The sequence below is a fragment of the Bos javanicus genome, chromosome 5, assembly GCF_032452875.1.
Source record: "Bos javanicus breed banteng chromosome 5, ARS-OSU_banteng_1.0, whole genome shotgun sequence".
Taxonomy (NCBI): domain Eukaryota; kingdom Metazoa; phylum Chordata; class Mammalia; order Artiodactyla; family Bovidae; genus Bos; species Bos javanicus.
This window is the reverse complement of record NC_083872.1, coordinates 10306713-10332500: the sequence shown is the minus strand read 5'-3', so window position 1 is coordinate 10332500 and position 25788 is coordinate 10306713. Positions and strand designations below refer to the sequence as shown.

The window sequence follows — 25788 nt, the reverse complement described above, 5'->3', positions numbered from 1 at the left end:
TTTAAATCTTTGCTTTGTGGTATTTGGTATCAATTTTGTACCTTTAAGAATCTAATCTTCAGTATCCATTTTCACTTAGGGGTGTGATTACTGGCTTGATTGCTCTCTCCCCTTTTGACTTTCCCCCAGGTCACCTCTATCTCCTCCCTCTCCCTTATCTTCTCTACTTAAATCTGTGAATCTCTCTGAGTATTCTGGGCTGTGGAGAACACTTAGGGAACTGATTACTGGCTAGATTGGTCTCTTCCCTTTTGACTCCCCCTATTCTCCTCCAACCAGTCCATTCTGAAGGAGATCAGCCCTGGGATTTCTTTGGAGGGAATGATGCTAAAGCTGAAACTCCAGTACTTTGGCCACCTCATGCGAAGAGTTGACTCATTGGAAAAGACTCTGATGCTGGGAGGGATTAGGGGCAGGAGGAGAAGGGGATGACAGAGGATGAGATGGCTGGATGGCATCACTGACTCGATGCACATGACTCTGGGTGAACTCCGGGAGTTGGTGATGGACAGCGAGGCCTGGCGTGCTGCGATTCATGGGGTCGCAAAGAGTCAGACATGACTGAGTGACTGATCTGATCTGATCTGATTCTCCTCCTGGTCACCTCTATCTCCCTCCTCACTCCTCTTCTCTATGTAACTCCATGAACCTCTCTGGGTGTTCCAGACTGTGGAGAGCACATAGGGAATTGATTACTGGCTAGATTGCTCTCTCCCCTTTTGATTCCCCCTCTTCTCCTCCTGGTCACCTCTATCTCCCTCCTCCCTTTTCTCTTCTCCATGTAATTCTGTAAACCTCTCTGGGTGTCCCTCACTGTGGAGAATCTTTTCACCATTAACCTAGATGTTTTATCATCTGTGCTGTATGGATGGAGAAGTCTTGAGGCTACTGTAAAAATAAGACTGAAAGCCAGAGGCAGGAGGCTTAAGTCCAAAACCTGAGAACACCAGAAAACTCCTGATTCCAAGGAACATTAACTGACAAGAGCTCATCCAAAAGCCTCCATACCTACACTGAAACCAAGTTCCACCCAAGAACCAACAAGTTCCAGAGCAAGACATACCACACTAATCTCTAGCAACACAGCAATACAGCCCTGAGCATTAAAGTATAGGCTGCCCAAAGTCATGCCAAACCCACAGACACCTCAAAACTCTCTACTAGACACTTCATTGCACTCCAGAGAGAAGAGATCCAACTCCAACCACCAGAACACCGATGCAAGCTTCCCTAACCAGGAAACCTTGACAAGACACTAGTCCAACCCCACCCACAGGGAAAAACCTTGGCAATAAAGAGGAACCACAAATTTTCAGCCTACAGAAAGGCCATCCCAAACACAGCAATCTAAACAAAATGAAAAGGCAGAGAAATATTCAGCAGGTAAAGGAACATGATAAGTGCCCACCCAAACCAAACAAGAGGAGGAGATAGGGAGTCTACCTGAAAAAGAATTCAGAATAATGATAGGAAGAATGACCCAATATCTTGAAAACAAAATGGAGTTACAGATAAATAGACTGGAGACAAGGATTGAGAAGATGCAAGAAATGTTTAACAAGGACCTAGAAGAAATTAAAAAAGAGTTAATCAATAATGAATAATGCAATAACTGAGATTAAAAGCACTCTGGAGAGAACCAACAGTAGAATAACCGAGGCAGAAGATAGGCTAAGTGAGGTGGAAAATAGGATGGTGGAAATAAAAGAAGCAGAGAGGAAAAAGAATTAAAAGAAATGAGGACAACCTCAGAGATCTCTGGGACAATGTTAAATGCCCCAACATTCAAATCATAGGAGTCCCAGAAGAAGAAGACAAAAAGAAAGGCCATGAGAAAATACTTGAGGAGATAATATTTGAAAACTTCCCTAAAATGAGGAAGGAAATAGCCACACAAATCCAAGAAACACAGAGAGTCCCAAACAGGATAAACCCAAGGCAAAACACCCCAAGACACATATTAATCAAATTAATGAAAATCAAACACAAACAGCAAATATTAAAAGCAGCAAGGGAAAAGCAACAAATAACACACAAGGGGATTCCCATAAGGATAACAGCTGATCTTTCAGTGGAAACTATTCAGGCCAGAAGGGAATGGCAGGACATACTTAAAGTGATGAAAGAGAAAAACCTACAACCCAGATTACTATACCCAGCAAGGATCTCAATCAAATATGAAGGAGAAATCAAAAGCTTTACAGACAAACAAAAGCTGAGAGAATTTAGCACCACCAAATCAGCTCTTCAACAAATGCTAAAGGATCTTCTCTAGACATGAAACACAGAAAAGGTTTATAAACTCAAACCCAAAACAGCAAAGTAAATGGCAATGGGATCACACTTATCAATAATTACCTTAAATGTAAATGGATTGACTGCCCAACCAAAAGACAAAGACTGGCTGAATGGATACAAAACAAGACCTCAATATATGCTGTCTACAAGAGACCCACCTCAAAACAAGAGACACATACAGACGGAAAGTGAAGGGCTGGAAAAAGATATTTCATGCAAATGGAGACCAAAAGAAAGCAGGAGTAGCAATACTCACATCAGATAAAATGAATTTTAATTATTTCAAAGTAAAGGCAGTGAAAAGAGACAAAGAAGGACACTATATAATGATCAAAGGATCAATCCAAGAACATATAACTATATGCACCCAATATAGGAGCACTGTAATATGTAAGGCAAATGCTAACAAGTATGAAAGGGAAATTAACAATAACACAATAATAGTGTGGGACTTTAATACCTCAGTCACACCTATGGATAGATCATCCAAACAGAAAATTAGCAAGGAAACACAAACTTTAAATGATACAATGGACCAGTTAGACTTAAATGATATCTATAGGACATTTCACCCCAAAACAATGAATTACACCTTTTTCTCAAGTGCACACAGAGCATTCTCCAGGATAGATCACATCCTGGGCCATAACTCTAGCCTTGGTAAATTCAAAAAAATTGAAATCATTTCAAGCATCTTTTCTGATCACAGTGTGGTAAGATTAGATGTCATCCCAAGGAAAAGAAATACAAAAAGGCAAAATGTTTGCCTGAGAAGTCCTTACAAATAGCTGTGAATAGAGAAGTAAAAGGGAAAGGAGAAAGGGAAAGATATACCCATTTGAATGCAGAGTTCCAACGAATAGCAAGGAGGGATAAGAAAGCCTTTCTCAGTGATCAATGCAAAGAAATAGAGGAAAACAATAGAATGGAAAAGACTAGAGATCTCTTCAAGAAAATTAGAGATACAAAGGGAACATTTCATGCAAAGATGGGCACAATAAAGGACAGAAATGGTATGGACCTAAAAGAAGCAGAAGAGATTAAGAAGAGGTGTCCAGAATACACAGAAGAACTATACAAAAAGTTCTTCATGACCCAGATCATCATGATGGTGTGATCACCAACCTACAGCAAGACATCCTGGAATGTGAAGTCAAGTGGACCTTAGGAAGCATCACTATGAACAAAGCTAGTGGAGGTGATGGAATTCCAGTTGAGCTATTTCAAATCCTAAAAGACAATGCTGTGAAAGTGCTGCACTCAATATGTCAGCAAATTTGGAAAACTCAGCAGTGGCCACAGGACTGGAAAAGGTCGGTTTATTCTAATCCCAAATAAAGGCAATGCCAAAGAATGTTCAAACTACCACACAATTGCACTCATCTCACATGCTAGTAAAGTAATGCTCAAAATTCTCCAAGCCAGGCTTCAACAGTACATGAACCGTGAACTTCCAGATGTTCAAGCTGGATTTAGAAAAGGCAGAGGAACCAGAGATCAAATAGCCAACATCCACTGGATCAACGAAACAGCAAAAGAGTTCCAGAAAAATATCTGCTTCTGCTTTAATGACTATGCCAAAGCCTTTGACTGTGTGTACCACAACAAACTATGGAAAATTCTTCAAGAGATGGGAATACCAGACCACTTGACTTGCCTCTTGAGAAACCTGTATACAGGTCAGGAAGCAACAGTTAGAACTGGACATGTTCAGCAACAGACTGGTTCCAAATAGGAAAAGGAGTACATCAAAGCTGTATATTGTCACCCTGCTTATTTAACTTACATGCAGAGTATATCATGAGAAATGCCAGGCTGGATGAAGCACAAGCTGGAATCAAGATTGCTGGGAGAAATATCAATAACCTCAGAGATGCAGATGACACCACCCTTATGGCAGAAAGTGAAGAAGAACTAAAGAGCCTCTTGATGAAAGTGAAAGAGGATATGAAAAAGTTGGCTTAAAACTCAACATTCAGAAAACTAAGATCATGGCATCTGGTCCCATCACTTCATGGCAAACAGATGGGGAAACAATGGAAACAGTGACAGACTTTCTTTTTGGGGACTCCAAAATCACTGCAGATGCTGACTGAAGTCATGAAATTAAAAGACGCTTGCTCTTTAGAAGAAAAGCTATGACAAACATAGACAGCGTATTAAAAAGCAGAGACATTACTTTGCCAACAAAGGTTGGTCTAGTCAAAGCTATGGTTTTTCCAGTAGTCATGTATGGATGTGAGAGTTCAACTATAAAGAAAGCTGAGCACTGAAGAATTGATGCTTTCGAACTGTGGTTTTGGAGAAGACTCTTGAGAGTCCCTTGGACTGCAAGGAGATCCAACCAGTCCATCCTAAAGGAAATCAGTCCTTAATATTCCTTGGAAGGACTGACATTGAAGCTGAAACTCCAGTACTTTGGCCACCTAATGCAAAGAACTGACTCATCATGACCAAGTGGATTTTATTCCAGGGATGCAAGGATTCTTCAGTATTCACAAATCAATCAATGTGATACACAACATTAACAAATTGAAAGATAAAAATAATGTGATTATCTCAATAGATGCAGTGAAAGCCTTTTATAAAATTCAACATCCATTTGTGATAAAAACCCTCCAGAAAGCAGGAATAGAAGGAACAGACCTCAACATAATAAAAGCCATATATGACAAACCAACAGCAAACATTATCCTCAATGGTGAAAAATTGAAAGCATTTCCCCTAAAGTCAGGAACAAGACAAGGGTGCCCATTCTCACTACTACTATTCAACATAGTTTTAGAAGTTTTAGCCACAGCAGTCAGAGAAAAAAAAAAGAAATAAACGGAATCCAGATTGGAAACGAAGAAGTAAAACTCTCACTGTTTGCAGATGACATTATCCTCTATATCAGTTCAGTTCAGTTCAGTTGCTCAGTCATGTCCGACTCTGCGACCCCATGAATCGCAGCACACCAGCCCTCCCTGTCCATCACCAACTCCCGGAGTTCACCCAGACGCATGTGCATCGAGGCAGTGATGCCATCCAGCCATCTCATCCTCTGTTGTCCCCTTCTCCTCCTGCCCCCCAATCCCTCCCAGCATCAGGGTCTTTTCCAATGAGTCAACACTTCACATGAGGTGGCCAGAAAACCCTAAAGACACCACCAGAAAATTACTAGACCTAATCAATGAATATAGTAAATTCAGGATATAAAATTGATACACAGAAATCCTTTGCATTCCTATACACTAACAATGAGAAAACAGAAAGAGAAATTAAGGAAACAATTCCATTCACCACTGTGACAAAAAGAATAAAATATTAGGAATAAATCTACCTAAAGAAACAAAAAACCTATATATAGAAAACCATAAAACACTGATGAAAGAAATCAAAGATGACACAAATAGATGGAGAAATATAACATGTTCATGGATCAGAAGAAGCAACATAGTGAAAATGAGTATACCACCCAAAGCAATCTATATATTCAGTGCAATCCCTATCAAGCTTCCCGTGGTATTTTTCAGAGAACTAGAACAAATAATTTCACAATTTGTGTGGACATACAAAAAACCCCGAATAGCCAAAGCAATCTTGAGAAAGAAGAATGGAACTGGAGGAATCAACCTGCCTGACTTCAGACTATATTACAAAGCTACAGTCATCAAGACAGTATGGTACTGGCACAAAGACAGAAATATAGATCAATGGAACAAAACAGAAAGCCCAGAGATAAATCCATGCACCTATGGACACCTCATCTTTGACAAAGGAGGCAAGAATACACAATGGAGAAAAGACAATCTCTTTAAGAAGTGGTGCTGGGGAAACTGGTCAACCACGTGTAAAATAATGAAACTAGAACACTTTCTAACACCATACACAAAAATAAACTCAAAATGGACTAAAGATCTAAATGTAAGACCAGAAACTACAAAACTCCTAGAGGAAAGCATAAGTAAAACATTCTCTGACATAAATCACAGCAGGATCCTCTATGACCCACCTCCTGGAGTAATGGAAATAGAAGCAAAAATAAACAAATGGGACCTGATTAAACTTAAAAGTTTTTGCACAATGAAGGAAACTATAAGCAAGGTGAAAAGGATAGCTTTCAAAATGGGAGAAAATAATAGCAAATGAAGCAACTGACATAGAATTAATCTCAAAAATATACAAGCAGCTCATGCAGCTCAATACCAGAAAAATAAATGACTCAATCAAACAATGGGCCAAAGAACTAAACAGACATTTCTCCAAAGAAGACATACAGCTAACAAACCCATGAAAAGATCAACATCACTCATTATCAGAGACATGCAAATCAAAACCACAATGAGGTACCATCTCACACCAGTCAGAATGGCTGCTATCAAAAAGTCTACAAACAATAAATGCTGGAGAGGGTGTGGAGAAAAGGGAACCTTCTTACACTGTTGGTGGGAATGCAAACTAGGACAGAAACTATGGAGAACAGTGTGGAGATTCCTTAAAAAAACTGGAAATAGAACTGCCATATGACCCAGCACTACCACTGCTGGGCACACACACCGAGGAAATCAAAACTGAAAGAGACATGTGTATGTCAATGTTCATCGCAGCACTGTTTATAATAGCCAGGACATGGAAACAACCTAGATGTCCATTGGCAGACGAATGGATAAGAAAGCTGTGGTACCTATACATTATGGAATATTACTCAGCTATTAAAAAGAACACATTTGAATCAGTTCTAATGAGTTGGATGAAACTAGAGCCTATTATATAGGAGAAGGCAATGGCACCCTGCTCCAGTACTCTTGCCTGGAAAATCCATGGACAGAGGAGCCTGGTGAGCTGCAGTCCATGGGGTCCCTAAGAGTCAGACATGACTGAGTGACTTCACTTTCACTTTTCACTTTCATGCATTGGAGGACATGGTAACCCACTCCAGTGTTCTTGCCTGGAGAATCCCAGGGATGGGGGAGCCTGGTGGGCTGCCGTCTGTGGGGTTGTACGGAGTCGGACACGACTGAAGTGACTTAGCAGCAGCAGAGCCTATTATATAGAGTGAAGTAAGTCATAAAGAAAAACACCAATACAGTATATTAATGTATATATATGGAATTTAGAAAGATGGTAATGATGACCCTATATGTGAGACAGCAAAAGAGATACAGATATAAAGAACAGACTTTTGGACTCTGTGATAAAAGGCAAGGGTGGGATGATTTGAGAGAAGAGAATAGCATTGAAACATGTATATTATCATATATGAACTAGATCACCAGTCCAAGTTTGATGCATGAAACAGGGCACTCAAACCCGGTGCACTGGGACAAACCAGAGGGATGGGATAGGGAGGGAGGTGAGATGGGGGTTCCGGATGGGGGACACATGTACACCTGTGACTGATTCATGTCAATGTATGGCAAAAACCAGTACAATATTGTAAAGTAATTAGCCTCCAATTAAAATAAATAAATTAATTAATTAAAAAAAGTATATACAAAAGAAATGCAGTTCCAGTATTTTGAATGCAAAGTGGCTCACTGTCATTTTCCCAAAATCACAGTTGGATCGGGGATAAATGCTAAGTCCATCCTGAAATGAGTGCTCCCCTCAATTCACTGCATTAATTATATCATGTACACAACATATTGTGACATTATTTAGTCATGTGTTCTATGTGGCATGCATCTCACACATATGTAATATGTCCCATGCTGCTGCTGCTGCTGCTAAGTCACTTCAGTCGTGTCCAACTCTGTGTGACCCCATAGATGGCAGCCCACCAGGCTCCCCCGTCCCTGGGATTCTCCAGGCAAGAACACTGGAGTGGGTTGCCATTTCCTTCTCCAATGCATGAAAGTGAAAAGTGAAAGTGAAGTCCCTCAGTCGTGTCCGACTTTTAGCGACCCCATGGACTGTAGCCTACCAGGCTCCTCCGTCTATGGGATTTTCCAGGCAAGGGTACTGGAGTGGGGCGCCATTGCCTTCTCCAATGCATGAAAGTGATATGTCCCATAAGCACAGACAAATACCTACAGCAGTAATCTAGTTACCAGTTCAGAGCTAACCACCAATCAGAACACAATTTTAGCTATTTCTATAAAGAATGTTCTAAGTGCTCTTGTGTTTTCTATCAAATCCTAAACATTCTGTATTATCAAGGAAAATAATGTGCTTACCCTGGAGCACAAACACAGCCACTTATGCAGGGTGACGATGGGGCGCAAGTGAAGTTCATAGCCAAATTTGCACATGTCGTTTCACAGTTTATACCACCGGCTGGTAATTGAGGGTCAGGAAACCTACAGTCGAAATACTGTTTTCCCTCAGGGCAGATGTGAACTTCAGGAACAAGGCACAGACAAAATATGTTTAACTTTGTATTTGCTCCATACACATAATCATATTTACATGCATTTGTCATTAAAACTCAATTAACTACGGAACACAATATATTTTACCAGTAATTACTGATGACCCCAGTAATAACTGATTTTACTCTGTGATGTTTGGTTCATGAGCTTAAACCATTCTCTAGCCAGATTTCCTTTAATTACCTAAATTTCCAAAATCTATTTTGAGTTTGAAAACTTTAGCTGCCTTCCATAAGAAAACAACTAAACAACTAGTATATACCTTCCTGAAATCAAGAAACAGGGTATTGTGATTAATCTAAACATATATTATCATTTTTTGAAGACTGACAGTACCATACGTTTAAACTTTTACAAAGCTATGTGTTTACAATAAACATGTGATACTTTTAGGTCTTGCTTCATCCCTGAGTCACTGTTTATGTAACTCCTTCCTGGTGGCTCAGATGGTAAAGGATCTGCCTGCAATGCAGGAGACCCAGGGAGCCCGGGATCGAACCTGGGGTCCCTGTGTCTCAAGATCCCCTGGAGGGGGCATGGCTACCCCCTTGTATTCTATGCAGTATTCTTGCCTGGAGAATTCCATGGACAGAGGAGCCTGGCAGGCTACAGTGCATGGGGCCACTAGGAGTCAGACATGACTGAGTGACTAACTCCTTTCACTATAATGTGGAAGTGCAGAAAATGGGCATAATTACAGGGGCTACATATTGCTCCAGAAAGCTTTTGAGTTCAGAGGGATTACCACTTCTTATGTGGGGCCAAAAGGAATCTTGGGGATTCCTCTGCGAGAAGCCTGGCCACCTGGGCTTCCTTTTCCTCAATATTGAGCCACCCAATGCAAATGAGTCAAGGGCGGGAGGGCCCAACAGCTTCCAACTATGTGTGCAGTCCATGAACATACCCTGTAAATAAGCCCTGCTGCTGCTGCAGCTGCTAAGTTGCTTCAGTCGTGTCCGACTCTGTGCGACCCCACAGATGGCAGCGCACCAGGCTCCCCCGTCCCTGGGATTCTCCAGGCAAGAACACTCGAGTGGGTTGCCATTTCCTTCTCCAATGCATGAAAGTGAAAAGTGAAAGTGAAGTCGCTCAGTCATGTCCGACTCTTAGCGACTCCATGGACTGCAGCCCACCAGGCTCCTCCATCCATGGGATTTTCCAGGCAAGAGTACTGGAGTGGGTTGCCATTGTCTTCTCCGTAAATAAGCCCTAGACAGCCTGAATCCTGATACACTGAATCAAGGGCATATAATTAACTCAAAGCTAATTTAGAAAATTTATAACTGTGCAAATAAATAACAAAGCAACAGCTCACAGTTGGTTTTATCAGCCTACACTCTTGCTACCCATTAAAATCAACAGAAGGTAGCTTTGTTTAGTATTTGCCTAGAATTTCTCCCCAGTGACCATAAATTTGAGGCTTTCTGTGTGGTGAAAAATAAGTAATATAAAGGGTCTCCTAACATATATGATCTTCAGGAATGATATGCAATCATAATATATTTTCAAAAGAGGTGGCAGTCGATGTCATTTTACATACCATTGATAATTGATGGCTAGTCCTAAAGCTTTGCTACTTAAAATGTAGCCCTGAACGCCGTATCATTAGCATCACTTTGGCCATCAACAGAAATGTTGCAGGCATCACCCTGACCTACTGAATCAGAATCAATATTTTAACAAAATCCCTAGGGTTTTTGTGTGTACATTCGGAATTTAAGAATTGCTGATCTGGAGTAGGGTTTCCCAACTGCTGTTGCACAAGTGACTTCCAACAGGTGCCTGGATACATATCCCGAAAGCGTTTGGCAGACCTGAGGTGGTGCTGGGATAGGGAGCATCAGGCAGCCTCCCTGGTTGATCAGCTCTGCCCTAAGCAGCCTTACATGTTCACCCCACACTGTCCAACAAATATTATAATTCTGGAGGTGAAAAAGTTAGGAAGCACCAGAGCACCATGTAGAAAAGCATTCCTAAGGCTATTCCTCCATGTGCATTCGCAAGGGGGGCTGTGATGAATTCATAACTTCTGCCCTAAGAGTAGGGACGGTACTAGAGCCTCCTCTCTAAGAAAAACATCTATCTAGATCTTACCAGTAGAGGGCGTTGCTAATTCATCACATTTCACAGTCCCATTCGAACACTGGCTAGTAGAAGTAAACAGATAGTTAATTCATGAAACAAACCTCAAGACTTTTCTGTTTAAAAAACAATATAACATGCAAGAATTGACAAAAAAGATTTTTTTCCCAGAAGTTTTTGTAAATAAGTTATTGGTTTAGAACTGATTTGAAGAGAGCTATTTCAGTTCAACAGATTTTTATCAAAATCTGTGTATCTGTGTGAGGCACTGTGATTAGCATGGAGAATTCAATGACCAAAATTCTTAGTCTTTACCCAAGCGCCTACTACGTTCCAGTAGGAGAGAAAGACGTACAAATAAATAACTGAGCCAGTGTGACATGAAACATACAAATGTTTAAGATATATTAATACAAGTAAAGCACATAACAATGTTTCAAAATCTGTTAGCAATTGACATTAGGGCAGTCAAAGAAGATAAAGTCTGCAAAATTTTGAAGACAGCATGGAGGTTACAATATAGATAAAGTAGGAATGTTGTCACACTGAGTGAAGATGTAGGGGTGGAATAGCTTTCTATGCAACGTAACCGGAGAGGCCTTCAGCAAAGTGTCAAAGACCAGCTTCTATTAGGACACTAAGACTTTATCCCTGAAGTGAGTCACTAAAGACCTTAAACAGAGATGTTATATTGTTGGTTTGAATTCTAGGAAAGTCATTCTGGCAGCAGCGCAGAAGAGACAGTGGGGTCACATCTTAAAACCTGAGTTCCAAAGTCAGGGCATAAGGCAAAAACCAAATTCAGGCAATATGAATTGTGAAAATCACTTAAGGAGTTATCATGATAAGGAAAGATTTTTACACCAATTCTCAATAAGCCCAACATAAACAGTTTTGCCTCGAGCTCTGGACTAGATCATGTTTTCTATATTTGAGCCCAGATGAAGAAGCTGACTAACAGAGAAGGGCCATGTCATACAAAAAATATGCTTCTTCCTCATCTAACACTAGGATGACCCTCAGAAATATGACTCACACTGCGAACGGCAGAGAGGGACCGAGACACAGGGATCTCAGGTCACAGAACCAGGCCTTTCATATCATACTGATTCTGGGACACGGGCTTTTTAAGAGGAATGGCAAATGAGACCATGGGACAAATGGAATTTTTTTTTCTCACTGAGGTGGGAAGGTTCCTTTGTTTTTGCAAGTTTACTTAAATTCAATTATGTTAAGTTTAAGAACAATATAGCATCTTGGTAGGATGGAAGGAGACAAAACTAAAGACAAGAAGATCAAGTAGAAACGTCCAGGGAAGAGATGTTGAGAGGCATTGCTAAGACAGTGGTGACAGAAAGGAGGAAATGGATTCCAACTGCATGGAAAAAATAAAATCTAAAGTCATTGGCAGTGTACTGGGTAGGGGTGTTGAAGAGGAGGAGAGAGTCAAAGACGGCTCCCAGATTTGTGCTTGGGAAACTCTGGCTAATAGCACAACCTGCTGTAGACAGAGCCAAGAGCTGGTTGCCTTTGCATCTCGACCGAGGGAAAGGAAGGGAGATGCACATAGCAGTAAATACAAACTGTGCATAAACAATATTCTGCCAGGATACAAAATAAGCTGCAAAGCAAAACAGACAACAGAGCAAGCACTGCAGAGCCAGGCTGTCCAGGAACGAATCCTGGCTTTGTTACCAAGGTGCTTAACTGTCTGTGCCTCATTCCCTCACCTGCACACGGGGGCTGCAGCAACTGTACCTGCCTCTTAGGGTTAGAGTGATGGGTGTTTTAATAGATGTAAAACTCGTAGAGTGATACCAGGACTACAGAAAGTGCACAGGAAAGGGCAGATATGATTATTGCAATGCTTATTATTACTACCCTCTTACGTCTGTTCTTATCTGTGGGTTCTATGGTGCAACTAAAAGGAGGTTAGGAGTTGGATATAGATCTACGAGGACTGCTGCATGGACATGTCTACATTTTTAACAGTTTACAACTCGAAGGAGTGTTTTCTTATGAATAAGCATTTTCTCACTAGAATGGCTGTCCTTTGGGAGGCAACACTCTGACTCCAGAGGGTGACATGGTGAATTCCAATTTGAAACTGCATTTTCTGAGCCAATGGATAAGCCACAAAACTAAAACGCCTCAGTAACTTACAGCATCTGACCATTCATCTCACCCTTAACTATTATTTGAGAACTAAGGGGAGAGCCATCTCACCCTTAACTATTGAGAACTGATCAGAGGCATTCCATTTCACTGTCTGACACTTTAACTCATAGCTCTTTTCTGCAGTTATGAGCACAAGATTAAGGCATTCACGTTGAAATGAAATATATATATATATATGTGAGTGTGTGGTTTAATGAACATATGTATATATGTATATATTTGGGTTACATATATATAAATGTCACACATATGGTTTAAAAGTTTATATATTAAGGTTATCTGTAGTTTTCAAATTACGGATGTCATATTTCAATTTATGGATTTGGTTAAGAATTTACATTACTCCATGTCATTTGTCAAGAACAATCACCGTTACTGAAATCTACCATAAGCCTGAGGGTGTTGGGATGAGCTCTCCGGGTTGGTAAATACTGCCTCTGTAATGACACCGGCAGTGAAATCTGTAAGGGGAAAAAAAAAAAAGATTAAGTTAACAAAATAGGATATATTTAAGAAAAAAAAAAAAACACTGAAATTCAAGCAGACCACATGCTGTATTGGTACTTTTAAGGCACAGTCTAGCAATAACATTACTGCACAAAATTCCATGCAATTCTGTTAAACAAATGTGAAATCTTGTGCAGCTTTAGATTTTGTTTCCCAAAACTCATACTCTGTATTGTTTCGTCACAGTACAGACTATGTTGTCTCTCTCACAAAAATGTCCCTGGAGGCACTTCAGAGAAATACAACCAATCTATCATGTAACTCTATGTAGACAACAAAGTCTTTATGTCATGTGAGATTTGAGAAATTTCTGAATGCTGAGAGACATTACAATCCTGCTACTACAATTTGCCACATGACAGAGAAACATAAACCTTGCTATTATTATTGATACGGCAAAAGCACGTGGGAATGAACTTCGGGTGACTCATCAGATTCCTTAGCTCTTTCTGCAGCGATTTGTGAGTACGTACAGGGTTAACAAATAAATACATAAGAGTAAGGATATTAAGAAATATTAAAGAAACAACTCACAAGCAGATCCTTGCATATATGCCCACTTATTTTACGGAAAAACTGACATTTAATAGTGGAAAAAAACTTATGGTTCTGAGTCGATTAGATTTTTTTAAAAAAAGACGGGGAGAAAAGAAACAGGCATGGCAGCCCCTTTATCCTGTAAGGGAGACAAGAGGTTAAAAACTGGATGCTGTCAACACATTTCTGGGACGTACATGGGAACACAAAAGCTCAGCGTGTCTTCATAGTATTTGCCTTCAGGACAGTTGCAGCCTTCCGCACAGTCATCGTTGCACTGCTCTGGGGCGGAGAGGGAGACGCAGGAGCGGCGGCAGAAGGAAGAGCAGTGATGGTACATCATGCCTTTCTGACACACCACCCCTGAGGACGGAGAAGCAGCAACTGAGAGAGAGCACGCAGGCCAGAGCACGGTGTGCTGGGAGACGAGTCCACGATAGACACAGATCACCAAAGCAGAAGGTCTGCCACACCAGTAAACCGAGGACACTACCGACTGCTATAACATAAATAAATAAGCAAGCAACTCTTTGCCTCAATAGAAGTTTAACCAGAGAGGAATAAAATTTCTATGTGAACTATATTTAAGTGTGACATTTCATATCATTCTTTTACAGCCTGTGCTATAATTTTCTTGATATATTTAAAGAATTTTATCCGTCTAAATAAACCTACTGTCCTCACATTTTAAACTTGTTTACCGCTATGTTGGCATCATCTTCTTTATGATGTTATTTAATCCTAAGTAAGCTTTGTCATCTACAAGTAACACAAAACTTGATTTTATTGATCTATGCTCACAGATCCTGTTTTTTGCCTATTAAATCATGTCTATATCTTTGGCTAAATCCTTCCAATTTCTTTTTAGAAAAAAACTGAATTGATTAAAGTAGGCAAACTAAAATATTCTAAAAACACACTTGCACAGACACCTCAGAAATGCTGGGAAAAACAACTGAAATAATGTTAATCGTACAACTGCTCTTGTGAGAAAAAAAAAGCTGGGGTGGAGGGGAATGGAAGATAACTTCTTTGGATGACAGCGGTAAAGAGAGAAAAAAAATCCAAAACTTGAAGTAGAGAAAGCGAGGGTGGGTCAAAGTGATTTTCGACTTTATATTTAACTCTTAAGGAAATGGAAAATGAAAGTTGGTCCTTCTCAAGGCAAGGAACTGATAGGCTCTTAACCGATGCCTCCAAAAAAATCATCTAACTCAGCTGAAAAGATGGACTACAGCAGAGGTCAGCAAACTTTTTTTGGAATAAGCTAATGGTTCCAGAGAATAGCAAGGAAGATAAGAAAGCCTTCCTTAGTGATCAGTGCAAAGAAATAGAGGAACAATAGAATGGGAAAGATTAGAGAACTCTTCAAGAAAACTAGAGATACCAAGGAAACAATTCATATAAAGATGGGCACAATTAAGGACAGAAATGGTATGGACCTAACAGAAGCAGAAGATATTAAGAAGAGGTGGCAAGAACACACAGAAACTATACAAAAAATATCTTCATGACCAAGATAACCATGATGGTGTTATTACTCACCTAGAGCAGACATCCTGGACTGCAAAGTCAAGTGGGCCTTACGAAGCATCACTATGAACAAAACTAGCGGAGGTGATGGAATTCCAGTTGAGCTACTTCAAATCCTAAAAGATGATGCTGTGAAAGTGCTGCACTCAATATGCCAGCAAATCTGGAAAACTCAGCATTGGCCACAGGACTGGAAAAGGTCAGTTTTCATTCCAATCCCAAAGAAAGGCAATGCCAAAGAATGTTCAAACTACCACACAATTGTACTCATTTCACAGGCTAGCAAAGTAGTGCTCAAAATCCTCCAAGCCAGGCTTCAACAATATGTGAACCATGAACTTCCAGATGTTCAAGCTGGTTTTAGAAAAGGCAGAGGAACCAGAGATCAAATTGCCAACATCCTCTGGATCATGGAAAAAGCAAGAGAGTTCTGGAAAAACATCTACTTCTGCGTTATTGACTACACCAAAGCCTTTGACTGTGTGGATCACAATCAACTGTGGAAAATTCTTTAAGAGATGGGAATACGAGACCACCTGACCTGCCTCCTGAGAAACCTGTATGCAGGTCAAGAAGCAACAGTTAGAACTGGACATGGAACAACCGACTGGTTCCAAATAGGGAAAGGAGTATGTCAAGGTTGTATATTGTCACCCTGCTTATTTAACTTCTATATAGAGTGCATCATTTGAAATGCTGGGCTGGATGAAGCACAAGCTGGAATCAAGATTGCTAGGAGAAATATCAATAACCTCAGATATGCAGGTTACACCACCGTATGGCAGCAAGTGAAGAAGAACAGAAGAGCCTCTTGATGAAGGTGAAAGAGAAGATCAAAAAGTTGGCTTAAAACTCAACACTCAAAAAATGAAGATAATGACATCAGGTCCCATCACTTCATGGCATATAGATGGGGAAACAATGGAAACAATGACAGACTTTATTTTTTTGGGCTCCAAAATCACTGCAAATGGTGACTGCAGGCATGAACGTAAAAGACACTTGCTCCTTGGAAGAAAAGCTATGACAAACCTAGACAGCATATTAAAAAGCAGAGACATTACTTTGTCAACAAAGGTCCATCTAGTCAAAGCTATGGTTTTTCCAGTAGTCATGTATGGATGTGAGAGCTGGACTATGAAGAAAGCTGAGCACCGAAGAATTAATGCTTTTGAACTGTGGTGTTGGAGAAGACTCTTAAGAGTCCCTTGGACTGCCAGGAGATCAAATCAGTCAATCTGAAAGGAAATCAGTCCTGAATATTCATTAGAAGGTCTGAGGATAAGCTGAAACTCCAATACTTTGGCCACCTGATGCCAAGAACTGACTCATTTGAAAAGACCCTGATGCTGAGAAAGATTGAAGGCAGGAGAAGGGGATGACAGAGAATGAGATGGTTGGATGGCATCACCAAATCAATGGACATGAGTTTGAGCAAGCTCTGAGAGTTGGTGATGGACAGGGAGGCCTGGCGTACTACAGTCCATGGGGTCACAAAGAGTTGGATACAACTGAGCAACTGAACTGAACTGAATGGTGAATAGTTTCAATTTCTCAGGCCATACTGAACTGAAATGGTGAATAGTTTCAATTTCTCAGGCCATTCAGTCTCTGTTATAACTACCCAGCTCTACCCTTGTAGCTAAATATGCAAACATATGGGCAGTAAAATTTATTTACAAAATACAGGAAGCCCAAGGGTTTAATTTGCCAACTTCTAGATGAGAAGAAATCTGCTCATAATACAGGAGAAGCCAGGATAGCTACACTCTAATTTTGCTTATGGTAAAAATAGTCAAAAGGTATTGTCTTATGTAACAGAGCACCAATTTTAAGAAATAAAGTAATCCCCCATTTTTTTCATGTTGACACATTATATTAGTATTTCAAATAACTTAAGCAAATGTTGACTTTTTATTAAAAAAAATAGCAGTCATTACAAATGCAAAAATCTCTGAAGTGCTATTTGATCATCTTCATCAGGGCCACTGCCATCATACTCACCACAGAATGAAACCTGAGCTCTGAAGTCGATGGGAATGCCACGCTGGCCACAGAGGTAGGCATAGTGGGCAAGAGCGTTGCACAGGCAGGCGCTTCCACACTTGCATGCATCGTGGCGGCACAGCTGATAGTATAGCCCAGGGCTAATGTAGATGTGGCAAGGAGCAAAGAGCTCCTGGTAGATAACATCACAGTGTGCTGCATATCCAACTAACAGACAAAGAACCCCATTAGCCCTTCATTTACTAGTCTAGCTAGTATCAAGTACCCCTAAGTATCAAATTCCAGCACTAGCCAAGGCATCTTGTTTTCCTAGAAATACACTGTACTGCGCATTCAATAAGAGTATCTTCAGCTTATACTTTTTTTGGGGGGCGGGGGTATTTTCAGTAATATTGGTAACAGCACTTACTCCATATTTAATATTCTTTTAGCAAAAATGATATTGTGTCATACCTGAATAACTTGAGTATCAGAAGGGTTCACTGATAGAAGTGGCCTCAATTACCCCATTGCCTGCGGATCATCTTGGGAAATCACCCCAATTTTGCTATAAATAATTGATGAGTATTAGAAGGTTTATCTCCAGACAACCATACACAATAAAAATAGTGTTAGGTTATGGATGTTACAGCAACTCCCCGGGATACATTATCCAGGAAGGACTGGGAATCGTCTCACCCCAATGGAGACTCTGAGGTAAATGGTAATGAGGTGGATGGCACATAATCACTGAATGCAATATCCACACTGGCACAGTGCTCAATGTCTGGTAAATATTAGGAGCTCAATACTGTTTGATAAATGAATCTGTGAATAAATGAATAATTAATAGAAATTGATAATGGAGCATATGCTAAAGGCTCTGAGGTACCACTACCAAGTCATTTGAGGGGATATGTGTAATCAGATCTTGAATTTGTTGACTTTTTCCCTTGAGAAAGACTGATCAGATATAATTCTAAGCGGGAGCAACCAAGTTTGACAAAACAATCTAGATTTCATCTTTCTGAAAAAAGCCTAGTGTGATTTCTTGGTGTAATGGATCTCAATTGCACTGATTTCCTCACGGGAGAAAAATTAATCAGTCGTGGAGTTGTCGTTGTCTTTGAGAGACAAGATGAGCTGCTAGAGTTTTAGAATTTGTTCACTATTAAGGAATTATGCTGAACTTATTTTGTGAAGTATTTTAAAAATATTATTGGAAACACATGCTAATTATGAGTAGTTACCTGAGTATTATATTTTTGTATTGTTAAGCACATAACATGTGAAAACAAATGATTCAGACTATGTAACAGTGTACTATTGGCATGCACACTTCCAATCACCAGAATCTCCAAGCAAAGACTTGTATCATATGCTCTAAGGGTTTGTAGATCAAAAAATATTCCTACTGACATTAAGTGAAAGGGTGACTCAGAAAATCTTTGTTTAAAAATATCCTTCAGAATACACATTAGAATTGACTTTTGTCTATTTACTTTACTTTCTTGGGACGTTTTTGAATTTACCTATTTGAAATTAAAAAAAAAATAGTTCAAGGCAAACATGAAGAAAAAGAATATCTAAAACATATAAGTCATGGAAGATATATGATACGGGGACAAAAGTGATAAATATATATATGTAACAAAATAACAGGTAATAAAGGAAGTCATTAAAGAAACAACCAGAGAAAAACTGAATTCATCAACTGGACTCTACTCCAAGTTTTACATGCTGTTTTTTTTTCAAGAGATCAAAAATAATTTAATGAAGAAAACTTGAAATCTAGATAGCTTCCTTGGTAAATTCAATCAAACATTCAATCAAAGTCTAGATAGCTTCATTGGTAAATTCAATCAAAATTTCAATCAAACATGCTGGCCACTTAATTTTAGACTAGCATAACCCTGATACCACAAATCTCACAGACACTGAAAGAAAAATATAAACAAATGTCCTTCATAATATAAGTAAAATATCTTTAACAAAATAACAGCAATCTAGTAATACATAAAAATGCTAATGATGATGCTAATCCATCATCACCAAATAAGGTTTATCCTATGAATGAAAGTTTAGTTTAGTATTTGAAAATAATCAATGCAATGCAACAGAGTAATGGAATAAAAGATAAGCTTAATAAATAAATAAATAAAAGGTACGTACTAATAAGAACATTAAAAATATATTTATCGAATCATCAAGGAAGGAACTGAAAAATTTAGAAACAAACTGAGCAAGAAAAATGAAATGAGAAGGACTAGATCTATTAGTAAAAAGTTGAGGAGAGAATGGGAAGGAAAGTGTTGTTAAATGGAAATGAGGTTCAAAGCATTAAGTCATAGAAAGCAAAAGACTCCAGTCTATTCCTCTTACTATAGATAGGAAAAATGACCCAAGATGTTAACAAACGTCTTTAAGTTTAGAAGTTGACCTAGATAAAAAGCCAGTAGTAAAAGAAGATGCCTGGAGTAGGAAATGGAAAACCACTCCAGTGTTCTTGCCTGGAAAAATTCCATGGACTAAGGAGCTCTGCAGGCTACAGTCCATGGGATTGCCAAGAGTCGGACATGACTGAGCACCCCCACCCCCACCCCCCACACACACACAAAATCAAGATTATCTTGTGTTCTTTCCAGGACACTAAAACCACAAGTTAATAATAAGGACCACAGAACAATAAACAGAATCCCTCTGAAAAACCACCACAAAATAACAGTAAGCTAGCCAAAATAATTAAAGGAACAATATTAAATTATAAAAATGTCTATTTAAGCATGCACATCAACTTTTTTCACAAAGTGATTTTACCAAAAAAAGTGCCTTATTTTATTGAATAGTAAACCAGCCTTTCCCATGGTCTGCTGTGGCTTTAGTAAAAAAAAAAAGTCCAGCCCCAAATTATTGGCATGTGAGTTGCACTATCGCTGTAAACGGAAACTCTGGAATGTGAGCATCTCACATCCTCGCACACCTGATGGCACAAAGCCTTTCTGGATCACTGGCCTCCTGCTTATGAAGCAGTAATATGTTCTGTGAGTAGGAACTCATCATGTGACAGTAATAAACAGGAATTCACATGCACTGTCATGCTGCAGAACCAAAACTGAGCATCCCAAGATTATACGAGCATTATAATACTCCAGAGATTTTTCTTTAGCATTTAAAGAATCTGAAACATACAAAACGCTAGGTCACATTTGAGGACGACTGAGGGATTTCTGAGCACCTAAAACAAGGAAATTTATGAATGCAGAATAATAAATGAAATAGTCATCTTCTGGAGTTCTTTTTTAAAGTACCCTAGATTGCATAAAGATGCATATGTATTAAACAAAAATACATAAGGAATGGCATTGATTTATCAGAAGAAAATGAGAATTTAAAATCACTAATTTTACAAAATTACAGTAATAAAGAGAACTTTTTCCTAGGTTTACATGCAGAAAGACTTACTGTTTTGTTGATTAATGTTGCAGGGGTCCACCATAGGAACATGAACAGGTGCAAAACAAGTTGAAGAAACTCTCCATGCATTTGCATGAAGTTGTGGGGTAACTTCTATCATGCCTGATGGAGATCTAGAAAGCAAATATTCTCTTAGTCTCTCCCATTTATTTCCTTCCTTCAGAGTCTTCAGATATTGAAAAAAGAATACTACTTTTTAAATCTACAAGAATATCTTAGAGTTTGAAATGTTTTATTACATTTTAAAATACACATGGTTTTAGCTTCCTGTTATTAAGACTTTACACCATGTCAAATCTTGGACATATATGATTTTATTTAATAATCACTTCAATAAGCCTTGTGAAGAAAACACCTTTATCCCCACTTTAGAGAGAAGGAAAAGCAGAAGCTTAGAGAAAATATTAATGTTCACTCAGCTGGTAACACTCAGTGTCAAAGAGTGGAGATTCAAATGTAATTCACACCAACTTAATGAAAATGCAAACAACCAAAACATCAATGTGTTTAGGGAGATAGCGGTAGGGAGCTCACATGATTCTTTTCAAGGTAAAGACAAATGTCCTAAACAATACATAGTCTATACTTCTGGGATACTTAAATTTTCATTATGAGGCCTGAAATGCTGAGGTTCCATTGTGAAGTTGGGCAAACAAACAAAATGAAAATTGAGGAGAAATGGTATAAGTAACACTCTTCATCCAAGTTTACTCAACAAACCAAAATGGAATAGAAATATCTACCCTTTAGGCTTATAAGCCACAACAATGTTTAAGAGTCTGACACTAAAACGCTCCCTCCAGCGGTCAAGATTTATTAACTCTTCAGACGCTAGATACTGAGAGACAATCCCTACTGGAACTGTGTCAAATACCGTCAGAACCACTTAGAGAATCAGGTTGGACTAGGTTTCCTGTAGGAAGATCTGACCAAGCAAAACTTTACTAATGCAAGCCATAACAGCATTAATTGCTACAGCATGGCCGAACAGTAGACCAGCATTTATCTTGGCCCTTTTAATGTCTTAGTAGCATAACTACTTGGCTTACCATTTATTTCAATCACCATTACAAAGCTATACAGAGCTTCTCATCACAGTGACTGAGACAGGAGAAGAAAAGGGAGCCACACAAGCCACTCCACAATCCTCATTCCTTATATCCATTCTTTCCTTCTTTTTAGCTTCCCTAGTGGCTCAGATGGTAAAAGCATCTGCTTGCAATGCAGGAGACCCGGGTTGGATCCCTGGTGGGGAAGATCCTCTGGAGAAGGAATGGCAACCCATTCCAGTACATTTGCCTGGAAAATTCCATGGATGGAGGAGCCTCATAGGCTACAGTCCAAGGGGTCGGAGAGTCAGACACAACTGAGCGACTTCACTTTCCTTCTTTTTCCTATCCCTCAAAATAAAACTATTCTAAACTATATAGAATTATAACAAACACCCAATCCAAAATCTCATTTTGCTCCCAACGAGAACACAAACTCACAGGAATTGCATAACCTGAACTAGGTCTTCTCCTTCTTTGCCTCTCCATCCCTCTCCACCCTACAAAGCACAATAAGATAACTGGTCAAGGTGATGGTGTACTCAGGCTTCCCAGGAGCAACTGACTCAGAGCTTGGCTCTTTTATTTCACTTAATTCACTTAAAATAATAAATACCAAAAAATAGGAGCTAAAATGTAGACTTATTTATTTACGGCATTTCGTTTTACAAAATAGCCTTTCAGTTCACCGTGGTTAACTTACTAAAACAAGCCATACAAAATAAACTTTCAAGCAATTAATATTTCACATTCCATTATGTTTGAAGATTCACATTAACTTTTGTGATGCGAGGAATTTTAACTGCGTATGCTGGAAAGCTAAACAATGTTTGAAAATTATCTCTGAAATATTATCCATCACTGTTACCAGGCCTGAATGTTTATACATGGTGCCTTAGAAAGAGGCATACATATCTACCATCTGTTAAACATTGACTACTAACCCATTCTGACAAACGGGAAGAGAAAGAAAGCTTAATGCCACTTCTGTACATCTTAACCAAGTCACTTAATATATTTCTGTTTCACAAATGTGATAAAGATATCAATATTCTGACCTACCTATAAATGAAACAAAAACCTAAATGACCTAAAAGCAAATAAATTACACATGAGAAAAGATAAAAGAAGCTCTCTTTTGAAATTAAAAAAATTTTAAAGCCCTTTCTCTTTGCTGATACAATTTTTCTTCTTGGTACTATTATCAAAGGTCCTATCTCTATTCAGCTCAACTGTCTAGGGCATATAAGGTTCTATGCTAGTTAAGAATAAAAGGATTTATTGAGGATGTCGTCTTTATTCTCAAAGCTCTTGCAGTTTTAAGTGGAAATCAGACAAATCAATGACTGATGTTCATAGATAATAGAGTCAAAATTAACTTTGATGGGATATAAACTCACTTTTTGAAGCAAATAATGACTGTGTTGGTTTGAAAAATAAATAGGAGTTAAGGAGGAAGATTAGGAAGGGAAAAGAACCCAAAGCAGGAAAAATACACAGAAGTGCTTTTTTAAAAATGGCATTTGGAAAATGACTCCTTCAGGAAATATTCCCTGCCTACCCAATCCACACTTGCCTACTTAAAATTCTGCTGTGCTACTAGCCACGGCCACACAGGTCAACACAACTTTTTGAAATTACCTCAGGATTTATGTGTTTGTATGTGTGTGTGTGCATGCATGCATGTTTAATACCTTACCTAGAACAAATTGTTTCTTTTTTAAAGATTTTTTTTACCTGGACCTTTTTAAAGTCTTTGTTGAATTTGTTACGATATTGCTTCTGGTTTATGTTTTGGTTTTTTTGGCCATGAGGATGTGGCATATTAGCTCCCAGTTTTAGAATCAAACCCACACCCCCTGCACTGGAAGGCGAAGTCCAGTGACCACCAGGGAAGTTCTGAATGAATTACTTCTTAAAGACAGCTGTCCCCTCCAGTCTGCAACATCAGCTCCTTGAGAATGGGGACCACATGTTACTACCCTAATTTTCCCACAGTGCTTAGCACAATAACAGGTGTGCCAAGCATTTATATTAAGCTATACTCTGGGCTTTTCTACATGTAGGTGAAAGTGCTTTGTCAATACAAGGGATATAAATGTATTTTATTGCTTTTTTTCCCCTAATAAAACACCAACTATGACAAAATCTAATTAACTGAGATGCCACAATGTTGCTTTAGAGATATCACTCATACCAAGTGATATCAATATTATTAAAGTATAATTTACTGTCATTCATTCCAAATGATACTAAGGCTTTTTTTAAGGCAGCAGTTTTTGAAAAATAAAATACTGTTAAGCTTGACAGGTGACAGAGAATAGTGGGAAGTTATTCCATGGGTAGCCCTCAGGCTCTGAGTCTTGGTAACTAAATTCAGAGTCAGCTCCACTGATTTGAGCTAAGTGATTTTGAGCTATTTATTTGTCACTTTGGTGTTTCAGTTAGCTTCTTTATCTATAAAACAGAGTGACTAATCAGGGGATTCCTACAATATTTAAATATGATAATCCATGTCAAGCTCTTGGAACAGCGATGACTAAGCTGTTATTAGTTAAGTAAACATTTTTAATGTAAGAATTTATATCCTCTAAGTTACTAGTCATCACATCATGTTCAGAGATCATACTTACAGAAAATCATCCCTTATGTTCCCGTTAAACGTGCCACAGAGACCTAATGTTCTTCTTTTCCACGCACTAGTTAGCTGAATATAAATTCTTTCCCCATCTACAGCGAACAGAATCTTTAAACCAAATGTGGTTTTTAGAAGAATAAATAAGGATGACAGAGTCTGAATTTCAACAATTCCTGCAGGAAAAGAACATACATAAATCAGCTCTGAGATTCACAGGCAATGCTCTGAAATGCTAATGTGCAACATCAGGGATCTGCTTCCAAAAGACTTCTTCCCAGCTCTCTGTGCCCCAGGGCCAATTTTTGCCACCCTGTGCCTGCTTTCTTTTCTTCCATTTCCCTTCTGTCCTTCTTTCTGGAGGGGCAGATAATTTTAACAGAATGTCAGGTTTATGTGTAATTTCAGTTGGCAAGCATCTCATAAGGGGTGAGGGTAGACAGTCAGACTTTTTTTTTTAATTTATGTATTTTAATTGGAGGCTAATTACTTTACAACATTATAGTGGTTTTTGCCATACATTGACATAAATCAGCCGTGGGTGTACATGTGTCCCCCATCGTGAACCCCTCGCCCACCTCCCTCCCCATCCCATCCCTCTGGGTCATCCCAGTGCACCAGCCCTGAGCACCCTGTCTCATGCATTGAACCTGGACTGGTGATCTATTTCACATATGGTAATATACATGTATCAATGCTATTCTCTCAGATCATCCCACCCTCTCCCTCTCCTACAGAGTCCAACAGACTGTCCTATACATCTGTGTCTCTTTTGCTGTCTCACATACAGGGTCATTGTTACCATCTTTCTAAATTCCATATATATGTGTTAGTATACTGTATTGGTGTTTTCCTTTCTGACTTACTTCACTCTGTATAATAGGCTCTAGTTTCATCCACCTTATTAGAACTGATTCAAATGTATTCATTTTAATGGCTGAGTAATAGTCCATTGTATATACGTACCACAACTCAATAGTCAGACATTTAAAATCAGATCTATGTTCCTTTACTTGTGTGTGTGTGTGTGTGTGTGTTATGGCCCCCAAATTGGTCATGATTCAATAAGGAAGTGGCACTTTTTCAAAAATTCCCCATTCCTTCTAGACATTCAGTGAAAAAGAGAGCACAGCACGACAGAAGCATCATTTTATGA

The 25788-nt window shown here is 39.0% G+C and overlaps 1 protein-coding gene across 1 annotated transcript in view; it reads right to left on the bottom strand.

Annotated features, from left to right (window-relative positions):
• The window catches only part of OTOGL (otogelin like), a 183013-nt gene that overhangs the window by 108355 nt on the left and 48870 nt on the right, over positions 1–25788 (bottom strand). The window contains exons 17-23 of the mRNA XM_061415623.1: positions 24631–24808; positions 20937–21061; positions 17493–17702; positions 14153–14318; positions 13298–13372; positions 10746–10798; positions 8457–8619 (exon numbers count right to left, since the gene is read on the bottom strand). Of these exons, the coding sequence (XP_061271607.1) occupies positions 8457–8619; positions 10746–10798; positions 13298–13372; positions 14153–14318; positions 17493–17702; positions 20937–21061; positions 24631–24808 (970 nt within the window). The remainder of the gene's footprint in view (positions 1–8456; positions 8620–10745; positions 10799–13297; positions 13373–14152; positions 14319–17492; positions 17703–20936; positions 21062–24630; positions 24809–25788) is intronic.